This window comes from Syngnathoides biaculeatus, chromosome 17 (assembly GCF_019802595.1).
Source record: "Syngnathoides biaculeatus isolate LvHL_M chromosome 17, ASM1980259v1, whole genome shotgun sequence".
Taxonomy (NCBI): domain Eukaryota; kingdom Metazoa; phylum Chordata; class Actinopteri; order Syngnathiformes; family Syngnathidae; genus Syngnathoides; species Syngnathoides biaculeatus.
Genome location: NC_084656.1, coordinates 8,857,777 through 8,882,055, shown reverse-complemented (window position 1 = coordinate 8,882,055; position 24,279 = coordinate 8,857,777). Strand labels below are relative to the sequence as shown.

The 24,279-nt window shown below is 40.0% G+C and overlaps 1 protein-coding gene across 2 annotated transcripts in view; it reads left to right on the top strand.

Moving 5' to 3' along the window:
- LOC133490570 (astrotactin-2) overlaps positions 1–24,279 on the top strand; it is a 301,145-nt gene that overhangs the window by 96,612 nt on the left and 180,254 nt on the right. For both annotated transcript variants that reach the window (XM_061800811.1, XM_061800810.1), the window contains exon 3: positions 13,075–13,498. In XM_061800811.1, coding sequence (XP_061656795.1) covers positions 13,075–13,498 — 424 coding nt within the window. The remainder of the gene's footprint in view (positions 1–13,074; positions 13,499–24,279) is intronic.

Here is a 24,279-nt window from a genome sequence, read left to right as displayed (position 1 = left end):
AGTTTTCCTCATATCTACTTAGAAACACGTAACAACTTACGTCAAATTGTCTTTCTGTTTTGTCATTATTAAGCATGTATGCACCCTTAATTGCCATAATAGAAAAAATAAAAAAAACAATTATTTCAGTGAGCAGCATGCTCTCTGGGAAGATGTGATTGAAACTGTATTAATATAACATATACAGTATATTTCTGCAAATAATTCCTGTGGGTGTTTATTCGTGCCACTGCAGAATATGAAGCAATATTAGTTGTAGAATACTGTTTATTTCAAATTAAAAATGACTCTCGTGTGGTGAAACAGCAAGAGCATTGACACACACAACATTGCGGAGCGACCATATGTTAGATTTGTTAAAGATGTCGTCTTCACAGAACATAAGATCATTTTAATGCTTATTTACAACTGAAACTGCAATCAGAGACTGTTGAAGTGCTTTGGTAGCTGCTGCTGTTTTTCCTGTTAACAAGAGTTTGAATGCAGCTCTCTATTTTTGTATAATTCAAGTCTATAGTATATGAGGCCCCGTAGCTCAGTGGTTAGAACACTGGTTTGGTAAACCAGGGGTTGTGGGTTCGTAGCCCACTGGGGCCTCCACTCCCTGAGAATGGTTGCGTCAGCAAGGGTGTCCTGTGTAAAAGAAAAAAAAATTGTGCCAAACGTATATATGTGTTCATCGGAGATGACATGCTGTGGCGACCCCGAAAGGGGCAAGCCGAAAGAAACACACACTTTATTTCTAAATGTCTGTCTGTGATCAACATGAACTAAGATGCTTAGAATTACTACCCTTTTTTCCTAAAGGCTAAAGGAAGGTGTCCATTTTTTTTTAACAGATGACGCAAATGTCTAATTGGGTCACGCTTTCTATTAGAGCAGTGATTCTCAATCACCATGCTGTGTCACATACATTTCATACATTTCATTTGATTTGACTTAATATGCCGGTAAATTATTATTTAGTAGCTCTCTTCGTGTCAGCTTTGTGTTCAACTAGGTGAAATAGTTGAGCACAGAGTCCAAAGCAAACATGCTGAAACAGCATTCACATATTTTACTGCATACAAATGGAATCAATTGCCAGCGGATTAGATTATTATTGTATATCCGTTACCCATAATTGCGTCAGTCCCACTCCCTGCCAAAACAAACAACAGAACTACAGTCTTGTCAATGGCATTTTAAGTGACACGTGCAAAGTCTTTTGGAGGCATTGTTCAGTTCCAACGGTCTGTTTTATCTGATATCTTTTATCGGGGTCCGTTTTATTGAAGTTCCACTGTATATGTTTTGTAAAAGATTTGTTTGGTTGTGTAACGTTAGATTTTCCTCCTTTGGTAAATATGTGCCTTGGCTTAATAAAGATTGCGAAATTGCATTAATGTTACATTTATGAGGAATTATGGTACTTTAACTGACATTGATTGAATGACTTTTAAGGCATATTGAAATTTGTCACGATACAAGTATTGACATGCCTCTGCAACTTTGCATGGACATCAGGGGCAGTGCCTTTGGAGTGGCAGACATGGATGGTGATCCCCCTTTTTTAAGAAGAGAACAAGAGTGTGTGTTCCAAATACAGGGAACTTCAAATATCTTGTTCATGAGTAAGGAAAGAATGGAACGCAAACTCGACAGGCGGATCGGTATATCTTCAGTGATACAGACTTTGTTTCGGTCCGTTGTGGTAAAGAAAGAGCTAAGTCAAAAGGTGAAGCTCTCTTTTTACCAGTCAATCTATTTCTACCCTCACCTATGGTCACAAGCTCTGAGACATGACCGGAAGAACAAGATGCAGAACAAGATCGGAAACAAGCAACTGAAATGACTTTCTTATGCAAAGTGTCTGGACGAGAAGTTCGGTCATCTCGGAGGGGCTCAGAGAAGAGCTGCTTCTCCTCCGCATTGAGAAGACCCAGAAGAGGTCGCTGGGGCATATGATTTGGATGCATCCCGGGCACCTCCCTGGTGAGGTGTTCCCGGCACATCATACCTGAAGGAGACCCAGGGGATGACCCTGACACACCGGAGAGACTATGTCTCTTGGCTGCCCTAGGAATGCCTCAGGATCCTCCTCGAAGAGCTGGATGTAGTGGCTGGGCATGCTAAACCTAATGCCCCTGGAACTTGGATAAGCAGTTGAAGATGGATGATGGATATTTCCTGGTAAAGAGGAAAGGGGAAGGTTCCAAAGGCTTGTCATATAAACTACCAAAATCTGTTCCATGATCTCATTCAGAGCTGGATCTCATTAATTAATTGTGATTTTTGCCTTTCTGTCAAGAACCCCCACATTGATTAAAATAACTTGATGTATATTCCCAAAGAACATCTTTTTAAAATGTGTTGTTTTCCCATCCCCTAATTGCCAAAGGTAAAAGATGTGCTCTGCTAGCAGACATTGTGTCAAGTGCCAAATGGGAATATCTGTGTGCTTCAATTTGGGTTTGGAGGCTTTATTCTGACTTGTGTGAACCATTTTCACGGTGCAAACCATCAGCATTGTAATTTAGTATTCACCACATTCCCAACAGAGTGAAAGTATGAATTTGTTTGCATGACTTGGTAGTTGCTTAGAGACTTTGTAGAGTGGTTCATGCAGCCAGTCTTTGTAGATTGGCTCAGTCGGTTTTGAAAATACTTTGAAAACCTGTTGCCATGTATACTACTTTACACGGTGGGAAGACAAATTTCACCCAAGAGTAAAAGTGGAGCAAAGCAGAAAAGTGCAGACAATGGAATAGTTGGAGGTACCATAAAGAGGGCTTTAAACTTTCATATGTGGAAACAGAATTATCTTTCAATCATCCCTTGCAAGAAAGAGGTGAAATTGTAAAGAGAAAATGGACAATCATACTGTATAAGATCTTTTACCATAAAGGGCAGGTCCAGTCACACAGGATACGTGAACCGCCCCATAAACCATAAATATACAATTGTTTACTGTTAAGTGGAACACAGCATTACAGAAATAAGCTTGTGTAATGAGCCTCATGCTGCTTCACCAAAAATAAAAACAAAGACCGACCATACGTAGCAGCCAGCAATCTTCTATGCCAACTTCAAATTCAAGCGCTGGGAATATAACAAGCAATCTCAGCTGCCTCAGATTGGATGTGCTGATGCTAAAAGGTCAGCCAAATTGGTGTCACCCCAGGTATATCGCAAATAAAAATCAGAACCAATTAAATAAATCAAAGTCACCGCTAAAAAAGTCTGTCACAGATTCAAATTATTAAACACGTGCCATTGCACCCACAAGTGTTTAGGTGAGTGCATTTCTTCCTTCTCCAGCTTTGTTTTTGTAATAACAAATGCTGCCCTTTTCTGTTCTCAATCAAAGCCACGCCAAGGGACTCATTGTCCAGGCTCTCTTATTGCCTTGTTATCAACATGCTGGAGCATTGGCTCATTGTGACGTTGCTATAAATATTGACTTTGCCCTTGTAATCACAGCTTTCTTTGAAATGTCACTGAGGAGCTCAATCCCAATTACCTCAATATGAAGATAATTTTTCCATGTCCATGTCCACATCCATTTTCCAAGCCGCTTATCTTCACAACACTCATTGTGGTGTGGTAGTATGTTTTGTGGGCATTGTGGTCACCAGAATTCCATACCAGATCACTCGTGGTCCAGGTTAACAATGTCCTCCCCCTGGTGCTGTTAACCTGCAAGGCACTGGTGGAAATTCAGCTACTGTGGGTCGAAGATGAAGGAGAGGTGGAAAGCGAGTTCTTTGTCAGAAAGAGAAGAGGGAAGCACACAGCCTACAACTGAGTGTAGGGATTTTGAATGTTGGGACTATGACTGGAAAAGGCTAGGAGTTGATCGAGTGACGAGGCTCAAAGTTAAAATTGAGTGTATGAACTATATAATATGATTGGCAGCTATGCCCCAGAGGTAGCCTGTAACCTAGAGAAAGGAAAATTCGGGAAGGAAGTAGATGCAGTAGTTCTGATCATTCCAGACACAGAGACTGGTGATTGGTGCAGATTGTAATGGATATGTTGGTGAAGGAAACGGGAGATGAAGAAGTTATGGGTAAATACGGCAACGAGTAAAGGAAATTTAAAGAACAGATGGTGGTAAACTTTGCAAAAAGTACATGTATGCACACACACATACCTTTGCCCACATGTGAACACACACACACACAAATAAAATTTCAGTTAAAAAAAGATCTGGTCCAATTTTGTGAAGTCCCCTTAAAGGCCAGGATGTCCTGATCCAGACTTATTGTGTGGTATTGGGTGGTTACTGCTCACTTAACCCACCACCCCCCCCACACACACACACACACATGCACACATATCAGCTGTAATTCCCTGTTGTAATTCACAAGGACAGGGCTTCAAGACAGCATTATCTGACCTCACATCTCTAGACTCTTGTGATAGAGAGAGCAGTGTGGCGTGTGAAAGATGAACTAATGCCTGATAGAGGATTAGGGAGGTGGGGAAATTTAGGGATGATGGAAACGTGGAGCGAGAAGAACAAAATGGAAAGGTTAAACCAATGCTGTAGAGTTAAGCCGGGGTGGGTTGGAGGGGGATTTACATTCAGTTTTTTTCTATTGTGTCATAATCAGATTTTGTGATTAGATGTCAGCTTTTTGTTCAGTGTAATTTCTCTCGTGATTTTCATGGCCCAGTCTTTTTGTCCCTCCTGCTTGTATTAAGAAACATCACCTTGCAAATACTGAGGTTTTATATCAATGTACTTTTTTTTTCTCATATTCAACCCGTTTATAACTGAACAAATTGGCCAAAAGGGGCATACGTGACAGTTATAGAGTGACCACCCCCCCTCCCCCCCGGAGTCCAGGTGACGGACAGCCTTGCTTTCTCCAAGGTGATTGAGCAAAGTGGAAACACGCAGCCAGAGAGCCAAGGCTTGTCAATCCAGTTGGACACAGAGAGGAGAGCAGATGCTTAGGCAGCTGTCACTCCACCTTATCACTGTGAGGTACTGCATAGGCAGATTTAAAGCTTGAAAAGACGGAAAGGCTTGTGTCTATATTCTGTATGACATATTCAGCTTCAGGGGGTCAGAGTTGGACAATGTGTGGAGTGACTGTTTTGTGTTCTGTGCTGAAATGAGTTCTTGTCACACAGCCTGGCTGCTACAATTTTCTTCATACTTATTTTTACTTGTATATTAAAGGGGACACCATTCATCTTCAAAAGTGTTTTTCTTGGTTTGGATAGCAAGGCTCCTCTAGCCTATCCCATCTGACTTTGGGTGAAAGGTAGACTATATCCCGATATGGTCACCTGCCAGCTGCAGAGCACACATAGACACGGACAACCATACACACTCACATTCACACCGTCACTGAAAAGGAACTGAACTCACCTTGCCTGCACCAAATTCACTGCAGTGTGTACCATTACATTATAAGTTGCTGTTTTTTCCTACCTGTGCAGGATGGGATGTTTTTTTTTTTTTTTTTTAAATCAACAACATGCAACAATGGGACTAGTTAAAATGTTAAAAATGTGTAATTAAAAAACAACAACAAATAAATGGACAGAACCTCCTTGGTGGAGGTAATGATGCCAGTAGTCGCCCCCTAAATCTGGCTGGAAATCTCAATTGTGCACAGATGGTGACCAAATTACAGACCATGTGTTGATTTTTGACTGGTTTTGCTGCATAAAGAAGCATATTCCAATCATGAGGGAATAAAATGGCTACACATATAAATGTTAAGCCTTCTCCTCCAAGTTTAGTCCCTGCAGAAACCATTTTAGAAAGGGTAGAATAGGATCAATATAGTTGAGCATCACTATTCCAAGCCATTATACAGTTAAGAGAGTTTGATCGAGCTGTGTTTTCTTCAAACAAGTTGATTGCTTTTGGGATTTTAGTATTTTCTCCTGCCCCCCAAAAAAACAAATCTCTTCCCTCATAGGTATGAACTGCTACAGTTAGTAACCCAAATTTGTATAGCACCGAATTGCACCCTTTTTTGCAGAGTGACCATTTTGGCAAAATGATTGATGCATTGTTGGTTCATATGGATTTGAGATTGGCATTTAATATGCCCTAAGTCCTACCACTGACAACATAACCTTCTCAGCCTTGATGGATGTAAAGCTAGAACAATATTTTTGTTTTATACTATTGAGGGTAGGTATGGTGGATTACCATGGTTAGCAGATCTGCCTCACAGTTCTGAGGATCGGGGTTCAAATCCCACCCTTGCCTTTGTGTAGTTTTCATGTTCTCCTTGTGTTTGTATGAGTGTACTTCGATTTCCTCACACATCCCAAAAAATATGCATGGTAGATTGATTGGAGACTCGAAATTGCCTGTAGATATGTATATGAGTTCGAATGGTTCCTTGTTTATATCTGCCCTACAATTGACTGGCGACCAGTTCAGGGTGTACCCCACCTCTCAGCTAAAGATAGCCGGGATAGGTTCTACCACATCTGCAACTCTAGTGAAGGATAAGCGGTATCTAATTTGTTTGGATTCAGTTCAGTGGGCTATAAAATGGGTTACCCACCTTATATCGTACTACTCTTACTCTTACGACTAGTAGTAATTTTAATAACATACATAGCTCCAGACTAACTTTTTTTTTTTACTGCATAGTGGCCCCTCACTTTAGGGGCACAAGGATTGTAGGTATGGATGCATATGTACATGGATTTGCAAATATTCACATTTCATCTCATCAGAATCAGAATCACCTTTATTGGCCAAGTATCTAACAAGACATGCAAGGAATTTGTCTCTGGTAATTTGAACTACACTAGTATGACAGCCACTATTACAAAATATACATTAGAGTATGGAGAGTTGCTGAGCAATGAAAGTGTAACGTTAGCGGGGTGATCTTGATATAATGGCAATTGTGCAAATCAGGCAGTCCTCGAGCAATTTAGAGCAATTTAGAATGACTAATGGTGCAAAGATCTGGTAAAAGACGAGTGTACAAATGGTGTAGAGAGTTCTCAAACACAGAAGTAACCAGTAATAATCAACAACAGTATGATAAAACAGTGAGTGCACAAATCATTTAGATGTGTCTTGACAGCTGTGCAAAACCTGCAGCATGTTACAATGAAATCTGTTCAAGAGATTGATGCAAAAGGGAAGAAGCTTTTGGAATGTCTTGTTTGATAGCCCCCACCTGAGGGAGGAATCTGGGATACTAGTAGTGGTAACTAGGATATGGAGGCTACAAAAGAGTTTTACATGCCCTTGTCTTAGTCCTGGCAATGTGCAAGTCCTCAAGAGGGGGTAGGTGAGTATCACAGTCTAGTTTTATCCTTCTTTTTGGCAACACCAAACTAGACTGTGATGGATGAACACAACCGATTCAATGACTGCTGTGTGGAATTGCCTCAACAGCTCCTGTGGCACCCGATGCTTCCTCAGAAGCGGTAGGAAGTGCATCCTCTACTGGCTCTTTTTTAGGATTGAGTTATTGATGATCTCCCATTTCATTTCCTGAGAGACTGTAATTCCCAGGAACTTGAAGGGGGAGATTCGGTGAAGGATATGTACTTAAGTCTAAGATCCTTTTATTTCTAAGGATTTCTGGTGACGTTAAAATCAAGTTTGGAGTCTACCAACTGATCAAGTCGTATCTCTCACATTTAGTAACTATCTGTCATGTTGGTTTGTTATTCCCAACTTTAATATACACTAATAAGCTCACGACTATAATACACACCTGCACAATCACACTTTCACAGCTTCTACCTATGTGTAACAGGAGCAAACCAGGCTTACATTAAGAAACCTCACTCTCCAGTCCTTAAAGAGGGTCCTGGCTGCTGAGCTGGCAGTCTGCACTTCTAGCTCAGCGATCAGCGTTCTCGTATCTGAATGTAAGACAGAGTGCTGGCTTGGGAATGACCCTACTTCCCCCTCACTACCGGTATACATCCAAGACATGTGCTGCATTGATCTTTGCTCGCTCAAGGCTGACTAATTTTAACAATTTTTCCATACACAAATGGATGATACACGTCCTTGATTAAAAAAAAAAAAAAAAAAAGAAAAGCATAATAATAAAAAAGCCTTCTTTCTGCAGCAGACAAATGATGTTACTCTTTAACATCCTGATGGCACAATGTACACATAACTTCTCAGCATCCAAACAACGTGGTCCCACGGTGTGAATTAAGGTGTGACAAGAGCGTTTGCAAGGAGCCGTCATGCTGCTTCCTCTTCTGGTGTTCTATTAACACATCAATCGCTTACTGCTGTTGCCATCTCAACTGTGGAAAAATTCATGTCCATGAGCCATATAAAGATTGAATGAAATGAAAGGAAATGACGTGATGAAGCAATATCTATTACAGCTACTTATGTCCTACATTTTCCAATCAAATGATGACAAATTTTGGTGTCATTACTTAGGGGTCCTCCATTTTGGACGCTACAGCCTTTTGAAGGTTACAAACACTGCAATGAATGTCATTTTGTAGCACGCTGGAATGCGCGTCAAGCAACACAAGACAAGATACTGAGTTATTGCCGTACTTTGTTTTTCATTGGATTGTTTTATGTCGTATTTATAGTGTAGGAGTAATTATCATAAGAATATTTGCTGCAATTGTGACTTTACTACTGCATTAGGATAAGTTAGGAATAGGCTGTGATGCGTTCTGTTTTGCGTACTCATCCGGAATACTTTGCACCATAGGAAGCTAAGGACCCACTATAGTTGATGTTGCTACTGATGATGATATATGGTAGTCAAAGATCTGAAAAAAAAAAAAACTATCTTGAAACTTTGTTAAAGGACAGATTATGCCACTTGGTTCCAAATAGCGGAGACACTGTTGATTCTCTCAACTAGTTTGGGCACTGTCAATGGAACAACATAATAGTTCTACTAGGATACCTTAAAACAATTGTAGTAGTCAAGAAAATTAGAAGAAAATTACTTAAGAAAAGTACTAAAAATGTTATAATGGAAAAAAAAAACATTCTTAAAAGTTCTTATGTGCCCTGCGATTGACTGGCAACCAGTTCAGGGTCTACCCTGCCTCTTGCCCGTTGACAGCTACGATAGGCTCCAGCACTCCCCGTGCCCCTTGTGAAGATAAGTGGGTAAGAAAAAGGATGGATGTATTTCTTATGTGATAAAAATCCCAGATGAACTTTAGTGACAAATAGACAATTTTAAATGAATCAAGTCACATGAAATGAATTGAGATCTTGTGGTAAAATTGGCAAAAAGGAAGACTGGAGGTGCTATTCATTCGCTTTCAACGGGTTTGTAGTTGGTCACAACTTTTTTTTTAATGCAGACAAAAGGAAGTCAACATAATTTTAAAGTTATAATTAAAAAGGTAGTTTGAATATCTTATCAATGAGCTCAATACTTCAATAGCTGTGAAATAGCAATTCAGAACCTGAAAGTTATTTTCCCCTCCAATAATTAAAAATATCGAGGATTTGTTTTGTCGACTTTGGTATCACCAACTGTGTACATTTCATCCACCACAGCGGTCACCAACATAATGTGTGTGGGAGAACCACATGACTAGCCCAGAGGTCTCACTCGTGATAGGACATTGGGATTTGCTCAGAATGCTGATCTTTCAAAAATGTAAACACTTGCAGAGATTTATTGGATGAAAATGTTATTTTTTAATTACAAATATATATATAATTACCTCTTCCCTACTTGGGTAAATTATTTTGGATACTTATTGTGAGAAATTATTGACACGATCAATGTTTGTGTGATGAACATCATTAATAATGAAATATAATAGTATTGCTGGACCACCCAGGGCACCCAATATGGTGTTAACACATGCATTGATTTCACAAAAAAATATTAGTTTATTTTAAAATGTACAAGTAGATAGAAATAAAAACTGTATTTCTACTACTTTTACAAATTTACAATTATTCTTCAAAACTGCACAGTGAACCTGGAAGTTAGACACGTACAAAATGCTTCGACATCCTCTGGGAAAGGAGTCTTGAAAGATGAAGCGAGTACTGTATTCATCAGCAATCGAATCAAAGTAAAGAAATGCATTGAAGGCTGAACAGGAAATTGCGCTGGAAGTGAGTTATGAGGATGCACCAGGCTCATTACTCATCTGTTCTCAGGCAGAATGACAGCTAAAATTAAACCATTGCCACCAGGCACTGTCTTAAAAAGAAATTCAAATTCCAATGATTTGGATTCCCGGAATCAAGCACATTGCTGTAGTTTCATGAATTTAACATGTTTTTTTTTTTTTTTTTGAGGGTGGGGCTACTGTGAGCATTTTTTTGGGTGTCACTTCATTGTCTTGTTGCCGCTACTTCCATAAGCGTCTGCTGTTGGTCTACTTCAAAGCATATGGAAGTACGACCTCGGTGGGAGTTGTGCGGCTATTTCTTCAAAGCTGCCATCCACAACGAGATTAATGAGCGCATTTGTCCGCGCCACCAGTCGTCCTAGCTCTGCCTCCCCTATCGGCGCAGTGTGATTTATGGACATCCACGCTTGCATGAGTTGGGTTGTGGGAAGGGAAGTGTTGTTGTTTTTCCTCATGAAGATTGAATTTTAAATGTTGTGACGAATGACCTCCCCATGTGGGTTTTTATTTACCATTCCCTTTCCATATGTGCCTGTGTACCATCACTAGTTCATACATATACAGCAGTGCACACCACATATGCTTCTTCAGGGACCCCCTAAACAGATTATTCTGCATTTCGTCTCCCATTACAAACATACAGTATGTCACCTTTTAGATGTAGTATTATTCCTGAATCACAAGTCTGGTGCATATCACACCAGTATATTCCCACTGGAATTACATTTATACAAGATGGGGCAATACTATATATTTAGATATTTCCATGGGAAACGACTGGCCCTGTTTAAATGTTCTTAAACATGACAATGATTTAAGACAGATTGCTTTATTTTCAAAATCAAGTGACAATGGCAGAAAATGACAATTTTCTGGGCTGCTTACCCTCACGAGGGTCTGCATAATTACATTAAGAGTAATGATACAGATGTACTTCAGTAATTTGTATGAATGTTATCAAATTTTTAACATCTTTTAATGTAACACATAACATAAAAATCATTAAAACACAATCTCATCTTCCATAACAAGTGATGATGTAGATACTGTTCTTAATTTGAACTGCACTAGTTTACAAAGTGGATTGAAACTTTATGTCACAATCAGTCCTTTTATTATTCCTAAATGTCATATCAACAATGTACAATAACTTTGCTAACACGTTGCAATGTGTGTGGATGCTGTGTGACCTCAGATTTGTTTGTGTTTTTTGAATATGTCTTTTCTTTGCCTACTTGTCAAAGAAGAAGTTGTGCCTCGGAGCTTACGGATTTCCTTTATCGTCCAGCTCGTGCTTGAGTGACATGGTCTTTGTTGTTTTGGTGATGGTAGAGATATTGAATGAAGTGTAGAGAAATGTGATGATACGCAGGAATTTGTTGACTATTTGCACAGAAGTAAGCACATTGATTGTGCGTGTGACTAAATATAAGAGGCCTGCTGCATAAGACAAATCTGCATTAGAAATGATTGTCAGGCATACCTGCACTGCAAAGCAGTGACATGCTACAGCACATTTTTCATTTTGGGGATTACAGAAGATTTTGAGCATGAGCTGGGAAAAAGTGCTGAATCAATTCTATAGTGTGTATGTGTGTGTGTGTTTTTTTTTTAAATTTACAGTTTATGATATCCTGTAAAATATACTGGAATTGCTTGAACTGTCTGTGGTTGGCTGACAACCAGTTCAGGGTGTACCCTGCCTCCTGCCTGATAACAGCTGGGATAGGCTCCAGCACTCCCGGGACCCTTGTGAGGATAAGAGGCTAAGAAACTGTATGGATTTATGGATGGACGGATGGATACTTGAACTCTGTTTTGTGGTGTATTTGTGGAAGAAAATCCAAACTTGTGCTCCATTTAACTTTTATACTCTATTATTACTTTGAAATAATCATCAGTAATTTGCAATGTATTATGGTTAATAAACTCATAGGTTGAAGGTCTTTAACTAGGTTTAATACATGTTTTTTCTTGAGACAATAAAATAATGTACGTAGTTACCGAAATAATGATTATTTTTTCAGAGGCGGAAGGATACTCACATCTTAAGGCAATAGCGTCAAAATGCATTTTGTGGCATCAACATAAAGAGTAAATCAATTATGACACATGTAAAGACCATCAGTAATTAAAACCAATACTATGAAAGAGAATGAATGAAGATGAATATTCTTTACAAAATAATGAAACCAGTAGCTTCCAATGCACATTGGTGGTGCTGTGAAATATCCTGAGAATCAACTTTATTTGCCAAGTACAATGAGCCCTTGCCCACTCGTGTCTCATTCGCACATGGATGGATTTTGGTCTCCGAGTTTTTTTTTTTTTTTTCAATTAACTTTATTTTCACATATGTTCACAATAAATGTCTTAATTCTCTAAATAGACAAGGTGCCACGTTGGACATGGCACCTTACAATGTGGTGCACTTTATGTGCACACTGAGTTATAGCATTTGCAAATGTTGATGTGGCTTGTCCAACAAAGTACATTTAAACACATTGGTTACACTGTTATCATGCATGCCAGCACGTGTTTTAGCATTTATGTAAGATAGCACTCACAAGATAGTGAGAAACAATTGAATTTAACATTTCTAAGCAGAAGAAGCTGACATTGGCCCCCACACTTCTTGTGTAGGCAGGTCATTATGGACGTTGTTGTACGCACGCACAGTGCCACTTCGAAACTAAATTTATCACACCACAGCAAACAGAATAGCATAACTAACAAATAATAAAACAAATAAGGATGACTCACAAAATAATTGACACCAAACATCCACTTTAAATGTTATTTGCATGCTCCCAGCATGCTGCAAAGCACCTCCATGGGACCTCCATGGTGCTGCAAAATATGCTGGGAGCATCTAAACAGTGTTTAAAGTGCATGTTTTGTGTCAATTGTTCTAAATAATTGAGACAAAAAAACAACCAAAAAATAAATTATTGTCAATTTATTGTTTGTGCACTATTTGATGTGTTTCCTCAGGGAGGCCTCATTGCCCTTCTCCTGCTCATACTCCTCTTTACTCTGGTGCTTTACACCCGCCACCGATGGTGCAAGCGCCGCAGGATTCCCCAGAAAAGCGCCAGTACAGAGGCCACCCACGAGATCCACTACATCCCCTCGGTACTCCTCGGACCTCAGGGCCGGGACAGCTATCGGGGCTCGCGGAGCGCCCACCAGCACGGCAGTTCCGTCATTGGCGTGCCCATCCGAGAGACGCCAATCCTTGACGATTACGACTGCGACGATGATGACCCGGTGGGACGTTCACTGAACTCCACACCAAACCAGCTGCACAACCAAGTCAGCGACGGAATAATCCAGGAAGACTATGGAGTCGGCGTTGGCTACGGAGGACACACTGACATCAAGGAGGATGATCTTACACCTTCTTTTGACAAACGAGGTAAGTGCCATGAGCTACGAAACTTTTGCTCAGTTTTGTTCCAATCCCACTTATGCTATCTGAGCCCTCTCCATTGGTATGCAAAACAATAACTGAATTAAATGTTGAAACTGTGCAGTGTTTAAGTGGTTTAAACTTTTTTTTTTTTTTAACTCCAGTAGAATACATTTGTATTAAGTAGTGTATTTGCTTTCCTTTATTTAAGTGGCCTAGGAGTTTGTTTTTAAAAGGTGCAGTGTATATGTTCCATGTATTCTTTTAATGTATTAGATCGTGATTAAATAGGTTATTTTACACTTGAAGTGTCATTTCCTATCTGAGTCCCTGGGAAGCACATGTCATGTAAACAATGAGTCCCAGCCCTGGAATAATGAGTTTTTCATGTTTTTCATCAATACAGATAGTATATCACAGTTTTTACGTCACGGTCCTGCTATATTGCAGATGTTTTATAGTGTTTGTGCAATGTTTTGCATTACCCATTGCTATTGCTCTTTATATATTATATGTATTTAGGCCTGCGATGATAGCAAATTTTTTAAAATGATATATTTTCCCCAAAATTTTCATGATAAACAATAGTATGGCTGGTGTTTTTTTATGACATTGATATGATATTAGGGCAAAAATCAATCATATGAGTAAAAGTGTGTATAAGAAAGAAGATAAGAAATAGTGAGACATTTTTAAATAAAGTGTTTAGCTTCAGAAAAGTAGAATATAAAAGTAGAAATTTCCCGTTTTCTGTATTGTGTCATGACTCAAGATTAACGTCTCAAAAAAATTACATTTTGTACTCTAACAAAGTTCAACAACTATTTGTTCAAAACCTTTTTATTTATTTATTTTTTTGGGGGGGGTTCATAATCTCATTTAAAATATACAGTGCCTTGTTAGAGTATTCGGCCCCCTTGAACTTTTCAACCTTTGGGCACATTTCAGGCTTCAAACATAAAGAGGTAACATTTTCATTTTTTGTCAAGAATCAACAACATGTGGGACACAATCGTTAAGTGGAACAACATTTATTTGATATTTTATACTTTTTTAACAAATAAAAAAATTGCAAAGTAGGACGTGTAATATTATTCGGCCCCTGTAATTTTAGTGCAGCAAACTCAATCCAGAAGTTCAGTGGGGATCTCTGAATGATCCAATGTTGACTGATGATAATAACTAGAATCCACTTGTGTGTAAACAAGTCTCTGTATCAATGCACCTGCTCTGTGATAGTCTCAGGGTTCTGTTTAAAGTGTAGAGAGCATCATGAAGACCAAGGAACACACCAGACCACTGCAAACCTACCAAGACCCGGCCTAAACTTTCATCTCGAACAAGGAGAAGACTGATCAGAGATGCAGCCAAGAGGCCCATGAGCATAATGGATGAACTGCAGAGATCTACAGCTGAGGTGAGAGAGTCTATCCATAGAACAACAATCAATCGTACATTGCACAAATCTGGCCTTTATGGAAGAATGGCAAGAATAAAGCCATCTCTCAAAGATATCTATAAAAAGTCTCGTTCAAAGTTGTCCACAAGCCACCTGACAGAACACACAAACATGTGGAAGAAGTTGCTCTGGTTAGATGGAACCAAAATCGAACTTTTTGGCCACATTGCAAATCCATGATTGTCGTAAAAGCAACACAGCTCATCACCCTGAACACACCATGCCCACTGTCAAACATGGCGGTGGCAGCCTCATGGTTTGGGCCTGCTTTTCTTCAGCAGGGACAGACTGAAGACTGCTGTTAGGGTCTCCCTCCAACCTCACTGAACTCAAGCTGTTTTGACAGAAAGAATTGGCAGGAATTTCAGTCTCTTGATGTGCAAAATTGATAGAGACCACTTGCACAGTAATTGCGACAAAAGGTGGATCTACAAAGTATTAATGCAAGGCACCGAATAATATTGGACGCTGCACTTTTCAGGGTTTTTTTTTCCAAAAAAGTTTACAATATCCAATAAATTTCATTCCACTTCACGATTGTGTCCCACTTGTTGTTGATTCTTGACAAAACAATTTTAATTTTATATCTTTATGTTTGAAGCCTGAAATGTGGTAAAAGGTTAAAAAGTTCAAGTTGCCGAATACTTTCACGAGGCACTGTATGTACTTTTAAAAACTGCTCCCATTGGGAACTTCCCACTGAAAAATAGAAACAAAAATGACTGGCAATTCCATTTTAAGCACTGTTTGTACCAATTGTATTGTTGCTTTATCGGTAATTTTCTGTTTCTGCGTCTTTAACTCAATTTCCAGGTTTTCCATTTCTCTCTACCTTGCTGTTATTCTGTAATCCTGTGCTTAAAATATAAGTGGCACATACAGTATGTCTTTAATCAAAACTTTTTTTGGCTGTTGTGTGGGTCTGTATGGGAGTATTTCTGGGTTCAGACATTGATTGCGGTCTGTCAGTTAGAGACCTCTGTGTTAAAAGTGACATATTTTCGCTATTTAGACTTTCATAGAGTGACTCTTAAAGTGCGACTGTCATGAAATGTATGATTTTTGGTATATTATTAATGAAAAATCCACAGCCAATATGGTCCCATGTGTTTTTTCACCACAAAACATGATTTTGATGTATACAGCTTGTTTGTTCCCGCCATGAAAATCTTCTCGGGGGATTTGTTTTCGAGAAGAAGCAGGAAGTGACGTAAAGGACAGCAGCGCCCCCTCGTGGACTCGTTTGTTTCCATTAGTTTTACATCCGGGAAGGTAGCTCGTTGTTCCTTCGTGTTAGCCAAAATGCCAGCTCATTCCATTACTGGACATTGCTTGAACACTCGGGAGAATGGAATTACCCTTCATAAGTTTGAAAGAGACCCTGTTCTTTGTGAAAAATGGATTGCACGGGTGCAGAGGACGAGAGCGTTGTGGGTTCCAAATAACAGGTAGGTGTGTATACAGCTATTAAAAAAAAATAATAGTTTGGGGCGGAGCACATAATCGGTCTCTCTCATAACGTAACAAAAGATCCGCGTATGAAATGTGTCGATGTGCGCGTCACCAATGTCAACAATGTCTCACTCACCCTCGTCTCAATAGTGTTCATCGCGTACTGCGGTGGATGTGAACAACCGTCTAAAAGCAGCACACCTTGGCTCCATTATATGCCACCACGGCGCTGAAAATCAGCCACACCGGCTGAGGCGCCACGTTCGGTGGTCACAGGTTCTGCGAAGGCTGCACATCGGGCTTTGCGACAGGGGCGGCTCTGAAGAACCCTACCAAGAATGCATTACTCAGTCGCGTGCGCGCATAAAGCGCCCCGGCTCAACTGTGTTGCTCAGTACTGCGGCGTATGTGAACACCCCCTACAGCAGCACCACCCGGCTCTGTCATAAGCCACACCGGCCGGCTACGATGAGCCACGATGGCCCATTTCCGCCGCAGAAGTGGATCGAACAGGGATGCAGTTTGGCCGTGATCACATATCATCTGAACATGGCTCGAAACAATAGTGTAATGTTTCCCCGGTAACTTCACTCGGTTGTGTGGTGTTGTCCTTTTCGAAAAGAGCTTCGGTGTCAGAAGGGCGTCGGAAAAATCCGAATATCTCTGTTGTTCGGCTTCCATAGTAGCAGGCACTGCACATTTTCAATGGCGGAAGTGATGATGACGTCAAGGACAGAGGACGCGACTAATATGGCGACCACTTGGATGTCGAGGGACACTCAATTGTGCAACTTTGCGCATGGATGACGCACGATCCGCTCACATTTATTTTTTCGTATAGATATTGAAGTGAACACTGTTATATGTATAATTCATTACAATATCTATTTTAGAATGTTTATAGGGATGACAGTCCCACTTTTAACACAGATTTAATGTAAAAGTATAAATTTCATTATAAAAAAACACCTTGGTTTTGTTACGTGTCCTGAAAAGCTTCCTCTGACAGCTACTTCTGTTTGACCCAGTTTTGTATCCGCTTGATCCATATTAATAAGGACCACCCCCTTTCTTCTGACTGTTTTCCTCCATGTAGAAGACCCACTTGTGATAGCACATGTGTTATGCTGACACTCTTGGCTTGGGAGTGGAGAGGTAGGTGGGGATCTTTACTAGCGGCATAGATAAGCTTGAGAAATTCAAATGACCTGAATTCAGGCTTCTTGGCAGCAATACTCAGCGATGAGTGGATGATTATAATTCATATTTCACGTATACTGAGGTGCCATTGAGCCAATTTTGCATTTCAAATACTAGAAAATGTTTGGTCAAATATATCACCTTTAAATGATGTCACCACATTTGAGCTAGGCAGGGTGAGCTTTTTATCTTCTTAGCTCGCTTACTAGTTTAATCATGGGCTAGTGCACGTAGTAAATAGTTGACTTTCCGCAAGTGGCCCAGTTGCATCTACAGAGCCAACACAATAAAAAATATATCCAGTCCAGAAAGGTCTCATGTCCAGTATAACACACCCTACCCTGCCTCTGATTGGCTAGCACAAAGACTTGTAATTTTCATGAATAATGTTTCATTGAAGCAACACATACATACTGTATGTAGGTGGATGCAGATTGATCATACATTTTTTGTCTAAGCTTATTTTTGTGCATGTCAGGCGTGGTATATACATCAAACGAGATCTATTTATTATTAGTTGTAGTCGTTGTAGTAGTAGTGGTAGTTGTAGTATTAGGGTTAGGGGTTATATCTATTTAACTGCTATAACACTTACATTTTCCTATACTGTTCCATAAAAATATAACCTTTTATTATAATTTTAAAGTGACTGCTCACTGGTAGCTGCCCTCTTTTTGTGGACATGATTTGTACATCAGTGTTGCCAGCTCCCAGATGGCCCAGCCTGGATGCTTAACTTTGGCTCTGGTCAAGACCACCCACGCTTACCACTAGCACAGCATGTACAGCTCACATTTAGTCAAACACATACAGTTTATCTCCAACTCCTCAGTCAAGACTTTTTAAACCTACCGGTAAAATACATTGAGTCTAGTTTCTCCCATGTCATCATCATCATGTATTTTAAAAGCAAGAGATACATACAGCCTTGCTGTAATATTACTGTCTGCAGACAGGCCCTTGGCCAAGTTCTCAGCACATCCGCAGTTCTGAAGTTTGGGTTTCAAATTTGGTCTCCAGCCTTCCAAAAACACAAAGGATAGGGTGATTGGACACTCTAAATCAGGGGTCAGCAACGCAGTGCCCACGGGCGCATCGTTGCCTGTGAGGACCACTTAAGGTGCCTGCGATGCATGTTCCAAAAATAGCACAGGCCACAAATTGTTATTATTATTATGAAAAAGATTATTCTAATTCTGTTCCGTTTACACGGCTGTCGCGATTAGGATAAATATTTGAGCTGGAGCATATCTAACGTGGCTGTAAGTGAGACTGATCATGATGGTGAATGGACTGCTTGCCTTACCAGCCAATCACAGGACACACACACACACACACACACACACACACACACACACACACACACACACACACACAACATATAAAAATAACACTCATATCCATACCTCTGAAGAATTTACAGTCAATGTCAAATAACCACGGTCTCCGTTGTTGTTGCTTCTTCAGCCTCACCTTATGTGATCAAGAAGTTCTGAAGAGTGGAGACAAAAATGCCTTTCTCCTTTTTCCAGCGGCTGTGTTTTCGCTTTCTGTGCGCGGCATCTGTTGATATCCTTTTGAAAGTGGGCCACTTCTCTCCACGGTTGATCTTAAATAATTGACGGAGTTGGCAGGAGCTCAGGTTATTTATGTCATTCTGAATCATGGATTGGCGATGCTCTAGGAAACATTCTTTTTATTCATAAAGCCATCCCACGTAGTCATATTAGCCTTATCAAATCTGATACTTTTGTTTTAGGGAAAAAAAAGTATTTACATATAAAGACAGTTTATTCACTGCTGGTTTTCATTTGCTTGATTTGAACAAGAGATCATGTAAGGCTTTCAAGACTGCAAAATAAGTCTTTAAAATCCAATTTTAAAATCCAGTCATTGAATAAATCGATTGTATGCCACTTGTACCTGAAAATGTCTCTGTCTACCTTTTGTGTTTGGCAATTTCTCAACAGCATGCACCACATGCACAGATTCGAAATCCCTATACTTCAGGAGATTAATTTTTGGCCATTAGTAATAACATTTTCACCTTATACAGTATTTTGAGGTAGTCCTTTTATGAGCCAAGTTACAGAAAGCTGTGTTAGGAGGAAGTGATACATTTGGTTTATCCATCCATCTATCCATCCATCGACTTTGTGATACTGTTTACAGGTTGGAGGTATTTGGATCAAATGGCCTGGATGTGTCTCAATGTGACTTCCTTTTTGTACCGCTTAAAGAGGGTAATTTATATGAGAGCTCCTATTTTTTGGAGATGTCCTAAATAAGTCCATTCAGGATCTCCTATGCGCAATTTGGCATTTTGTGAGAGACTGTACACAAAGCTTTTTAATGTGATGCCGCTGCTTCAATATCTGCAATCTGCTTGAAGGGCGTGGCATTTCAGTAAGGGGGCAATTAACTTGTGTCCTGGTGGCTGAGCTACACCGCAAGACAACCCTGACAGAAGCGTTTAAATACCAGGCTGCCTTTTTTCCCTGTTTCATCCATGACAGAGAACCCGTGTTAATATCCACCCAATTATATTATTTTAAAGGACTGGCTCAAGGGTGTTATGTTTTATTTTAACACCTCCAAAAATTGTCCAGAGACTTACATCCATGTGATTTTGGGATTGGTGTCAATGATGACTAAATTAGGAAGGTAAAAATAACAAACACTTGAAAATATTCATGTCACATTGAGTTATCACAGTCACCCTTCTGGCGTTCTCACACAGCCCATCTCATGCTCACCTTATTCCTGAAACCCACCTATACCACACAGTGATCATGTGCCTGATCAGTGGGGTTCAAGGGTAGTGACAAAACAAAGGTTTAGATGCCTTTAAGACCTCTACTACAAGTATGAGGTTATGATTAAAGTGTGTTTATTGTTTTTAAATTACCCAAAACTGGTTTTGCACTTCAAAACAGTACAGTGGGACACTGTGAAGGCAATGTCACATTAAAGATATCAATCAGACTTTACGCACATGCAAGTGTCGGTTAAAGAAATTAATTTTAATCCAGAGAAGACTGACGGTAACAAAGAAAAATATCTGTATGTTCTTAAATCTTACAAAATCATGAGATGAATGTCTTCAAGCAATGAGAGACCAGAAGTTCTTTACGTCACTCATAGAGGTATCGACTAGGCACACCTGGAGCCTTGCTGAACTGGAAGTAGAAACCTAGTACCTCGTTTTTTTAAGTGAACATGTGCTGTTCTAAAAGTAGTCTGCAGTTAAAATGGGGGATTTGTGACTTACACACAGGCAAGCAGGTTGGCACCAGGGACACTTCAGCAAGCTTGGTGGGAGAGAGCAGAAACTGTAAAATGCCAGTTGTTAGATTTGGCTCTGTACTGTTATCAAGAAAAAGATATAATGTTCATCAAGTATGTATCTTCAGTTCTGATTGAACTGATAAAATGTAGTATTACTATTCACACTCACATATGTTTAAAGTGGGCCTGTCATGAAATTGATGGTTTTTGGTATATTATTAATGAAAAACCCACTGCCAATATGGTCCCATGTGTTTTTTCACCACAAAACATGATTTTGACGTATACAGGATTTTGTAATTCCCGCCATGAAAATCCTCTCATGGATTTGTTTTTGAGAAGAAGCAGGAAGTGACGTAAAGGACAGCGGCGCCTCATGGACTCATTTGTTTCCATTAGTTTTACCTCCGGAAGGCAGCTCAGTGTTCCTTTGTGTTAGCCAAAATGCTAGCTCATTGCATTGCTGGACATTGCTTGAAAACTCGGGAGAATGGAATTACACTTCATAAGTTTGAAAGAGACCCTGTTCGTTGTGAAAAATGGATTGCACGGGTGCAGAGGACCAGAGCTTCGTAGGTTCCAAATAACAGGTAGGTGTGTATACAGCTACTAAAAAAAAAAAAAAAAAAAAAACAATAGTTTGGGGCGGACCACGTACTCGGTCTCTCTCATAACGTAGCAAAAGATCCGCATATGAAATGTGTTGATGTGTGTATACAGGTATTTAAAAAAAATAATAGTTTGGGGCGGACCAGGTAATCGGTCTCTCTCATAACGTAGTAAAAGATTCGCGTATGAAATGTGTTGATGTGTGTATACAGGTATTTAAAAAAAATAATAGTTTGGGGCGGACCACGTAATCGGTCTCTCTCATAACGTATCAAAAGATCCGCAAATGAAATGTGTCAATGTGCGCGTCGCTCAGCCAACAACGTCTCACTCAGCCTCGTCTCAATAGTGTTCATCGCGTACTGCAGTGGCTTTGAACATACCCCTAAAAGCAGCATGGCTCGGGTCCACCTCCTCCTTATATACCACGGCACCGAAAATCAGCCACACTGGCTGAGGCGCGGCGTTCGGCGGTCACAGCTTCTGCCAAGGCTGTGCGTCGGGCTTTGCGACGGGGACGGCTCTCTGTTGTTTGGCTTCCATAGAAGCAGGCACTGCGCGTTTTCAACGGCGGACGTGAGGATGCCACTAAATATTATGTGAAGAAATGTAGCATTTATATTGTTTCATAGTCATAATGGACCTCTGAGGGAAACCGTGGCGACAGTGTGCCAAAAATGAGTATGAAAGTACTGCTTTAGAGTCTTGCAATATTATAAATATGTTCTTATTTGGAGAGAAAAATGCAATTGCAACCAAACATAGCTCCTGTACAGTACAGCATCACAACTAGAGGAGAATCCATTCCAGAAGGATATAAATTGAATTTACATTTAAATTTTTGTTAATTAAACATTAAAATACTCAGGTGACCAATACAGGTTCTTGGAAAAACCTTTCCCCAAATAGGCTCCAGCTCACCTGCAACCATGAATATTTTATCCAACAGAAATAACTGATGGATGGATGGATGGATGAACATTTCCATGATGATATGAGCAAGGAACGTGCATTAAGTAGTTTTACTACTGACAGTAAAATTTTAGGTAACAACAATAAAACCATTGGAATAGCTTTTCTTTTGACTTTGTTCTACCATTGTTATTCACATTTCACTTAATTCATGAAACCTACTGAAGTCTGAGTCACGTTTCAAGGTTCCATTACTATTCAGAAAAAAAGATTTGTTCCTCCAGCAGTAAACTTAAAAAAAATACCCATCTCTGTAATAACCACTCCATCGGATGCCTCTTTTAGAATGACGATCATTAATTTTGTACAACAATACTGAAGCAGTATTCCTCAGTGACAGTGTTTGTTTTCTCCTGTTGACATTGCATCTTTGCCACTTATTTGTGAAGAATGAAAGATATTGCGGCGGCGCCCAAGGTCACATGATCATCCAGATGAAGATGAAAGCAGAATTAACTCGAGGCTCCCGGCGATAACCGTTAACTACGTCTGGTCTCTGGACTGACGGCCGCTGCACTCCGCTGAACTTTTAATCAGTTATGATCAAGTAAGCACGCTCTGCCTGCTGCTTGCTAGCGTTTTTAAATGAATTCTGAAAAAGTAAAAAAAATAATAATAACTTAAGATGAGCCTCAAGGTGACTTTCAGTGACAGCATTGTGATTGTATTCCTGATGGATTGCTCTTTTAATTGATACACATAAGTCATCATCTGATGTCTTTCTACACTAGCTCAACTGCAATTACTTTGGAAAATTGTCAAACAAGATGAAAAGTAGAACACCATTGCTGATAGGAAAACTTGATATCACTGCTTACTCTTCTTAACATCCAATCTTTTCACTTCCTTAATCTAAGTTTGTTGAAGCTTGAGAATCTCTTGCAAATGAAGCCACACACATAATCCAAATAAAAAACAAAACACATCTACATTCCCACTGAACTGAGCTCCTCCAACCAACTTTACAAAAGACTTTTGGGGAAAACATCTCTATTCTAATTTGATATTTGGAACATTATACATTGTGGCTTGCCCAATAAAGAGCTTGCTTGCGAATTTAGCATACGCATCAGTATTTTAAACATATACTGTATTTTTTTCCACATTGAAAAAAGATGCATTCACTTCAATCTGATTCATTCCTTCGCATAATGATAATACCTGAAATCAAAAGTGTACTTCAAAGCACCTCATGAGTTTGGTTGTCGTCTTCTTTTCATGGCAGATGGTCAAATAAATTTGTTCAGCATGTGGTCTTCTCTGGGCGGCACAGTGTCGTAGCTGTAGCGCGTTGGCCTCACAGTTCTGAGGACCAGGGTTCAAATCCCGTCTCCATCTGTATGGAGTTTGCATGTTATCCCCGTACCTACGGGGGTTTTCTCTGGGCTCTCCGGTTTCCTCCCACATCCCAAAAACATGCATTAATTGGAGACTCTAAATTGCACCTAAGTGTGATTGTGAGTGCGAAAGTTGTCTGTCTCTATGTGCCCTGCGATTGACTGGCAACCAGTTCAGGGTGTACCCCACCTGCTGCTCGATGACACCTGGGATTGGCTCCGGCCCTCCCGTGACCCTCGTGAGACTCCTGCAAAAAAACAGAAAAGATGACCTAGGCAAAAGAAGAATAATTAGAGAAGACCTCATCCATCCATCCATCCATTTCTGAACTGCTTACCCTCACAAGGGTTGCGAGTGTTGTAGCCTATCCCAGCTATCTTCGGGCAGGAGGAGTGGTACACCCTGAAATGGTTGCCAGCCAATCGCAGGACACATGGAAACAAACCATTCACAATCACATTCTTGCTTA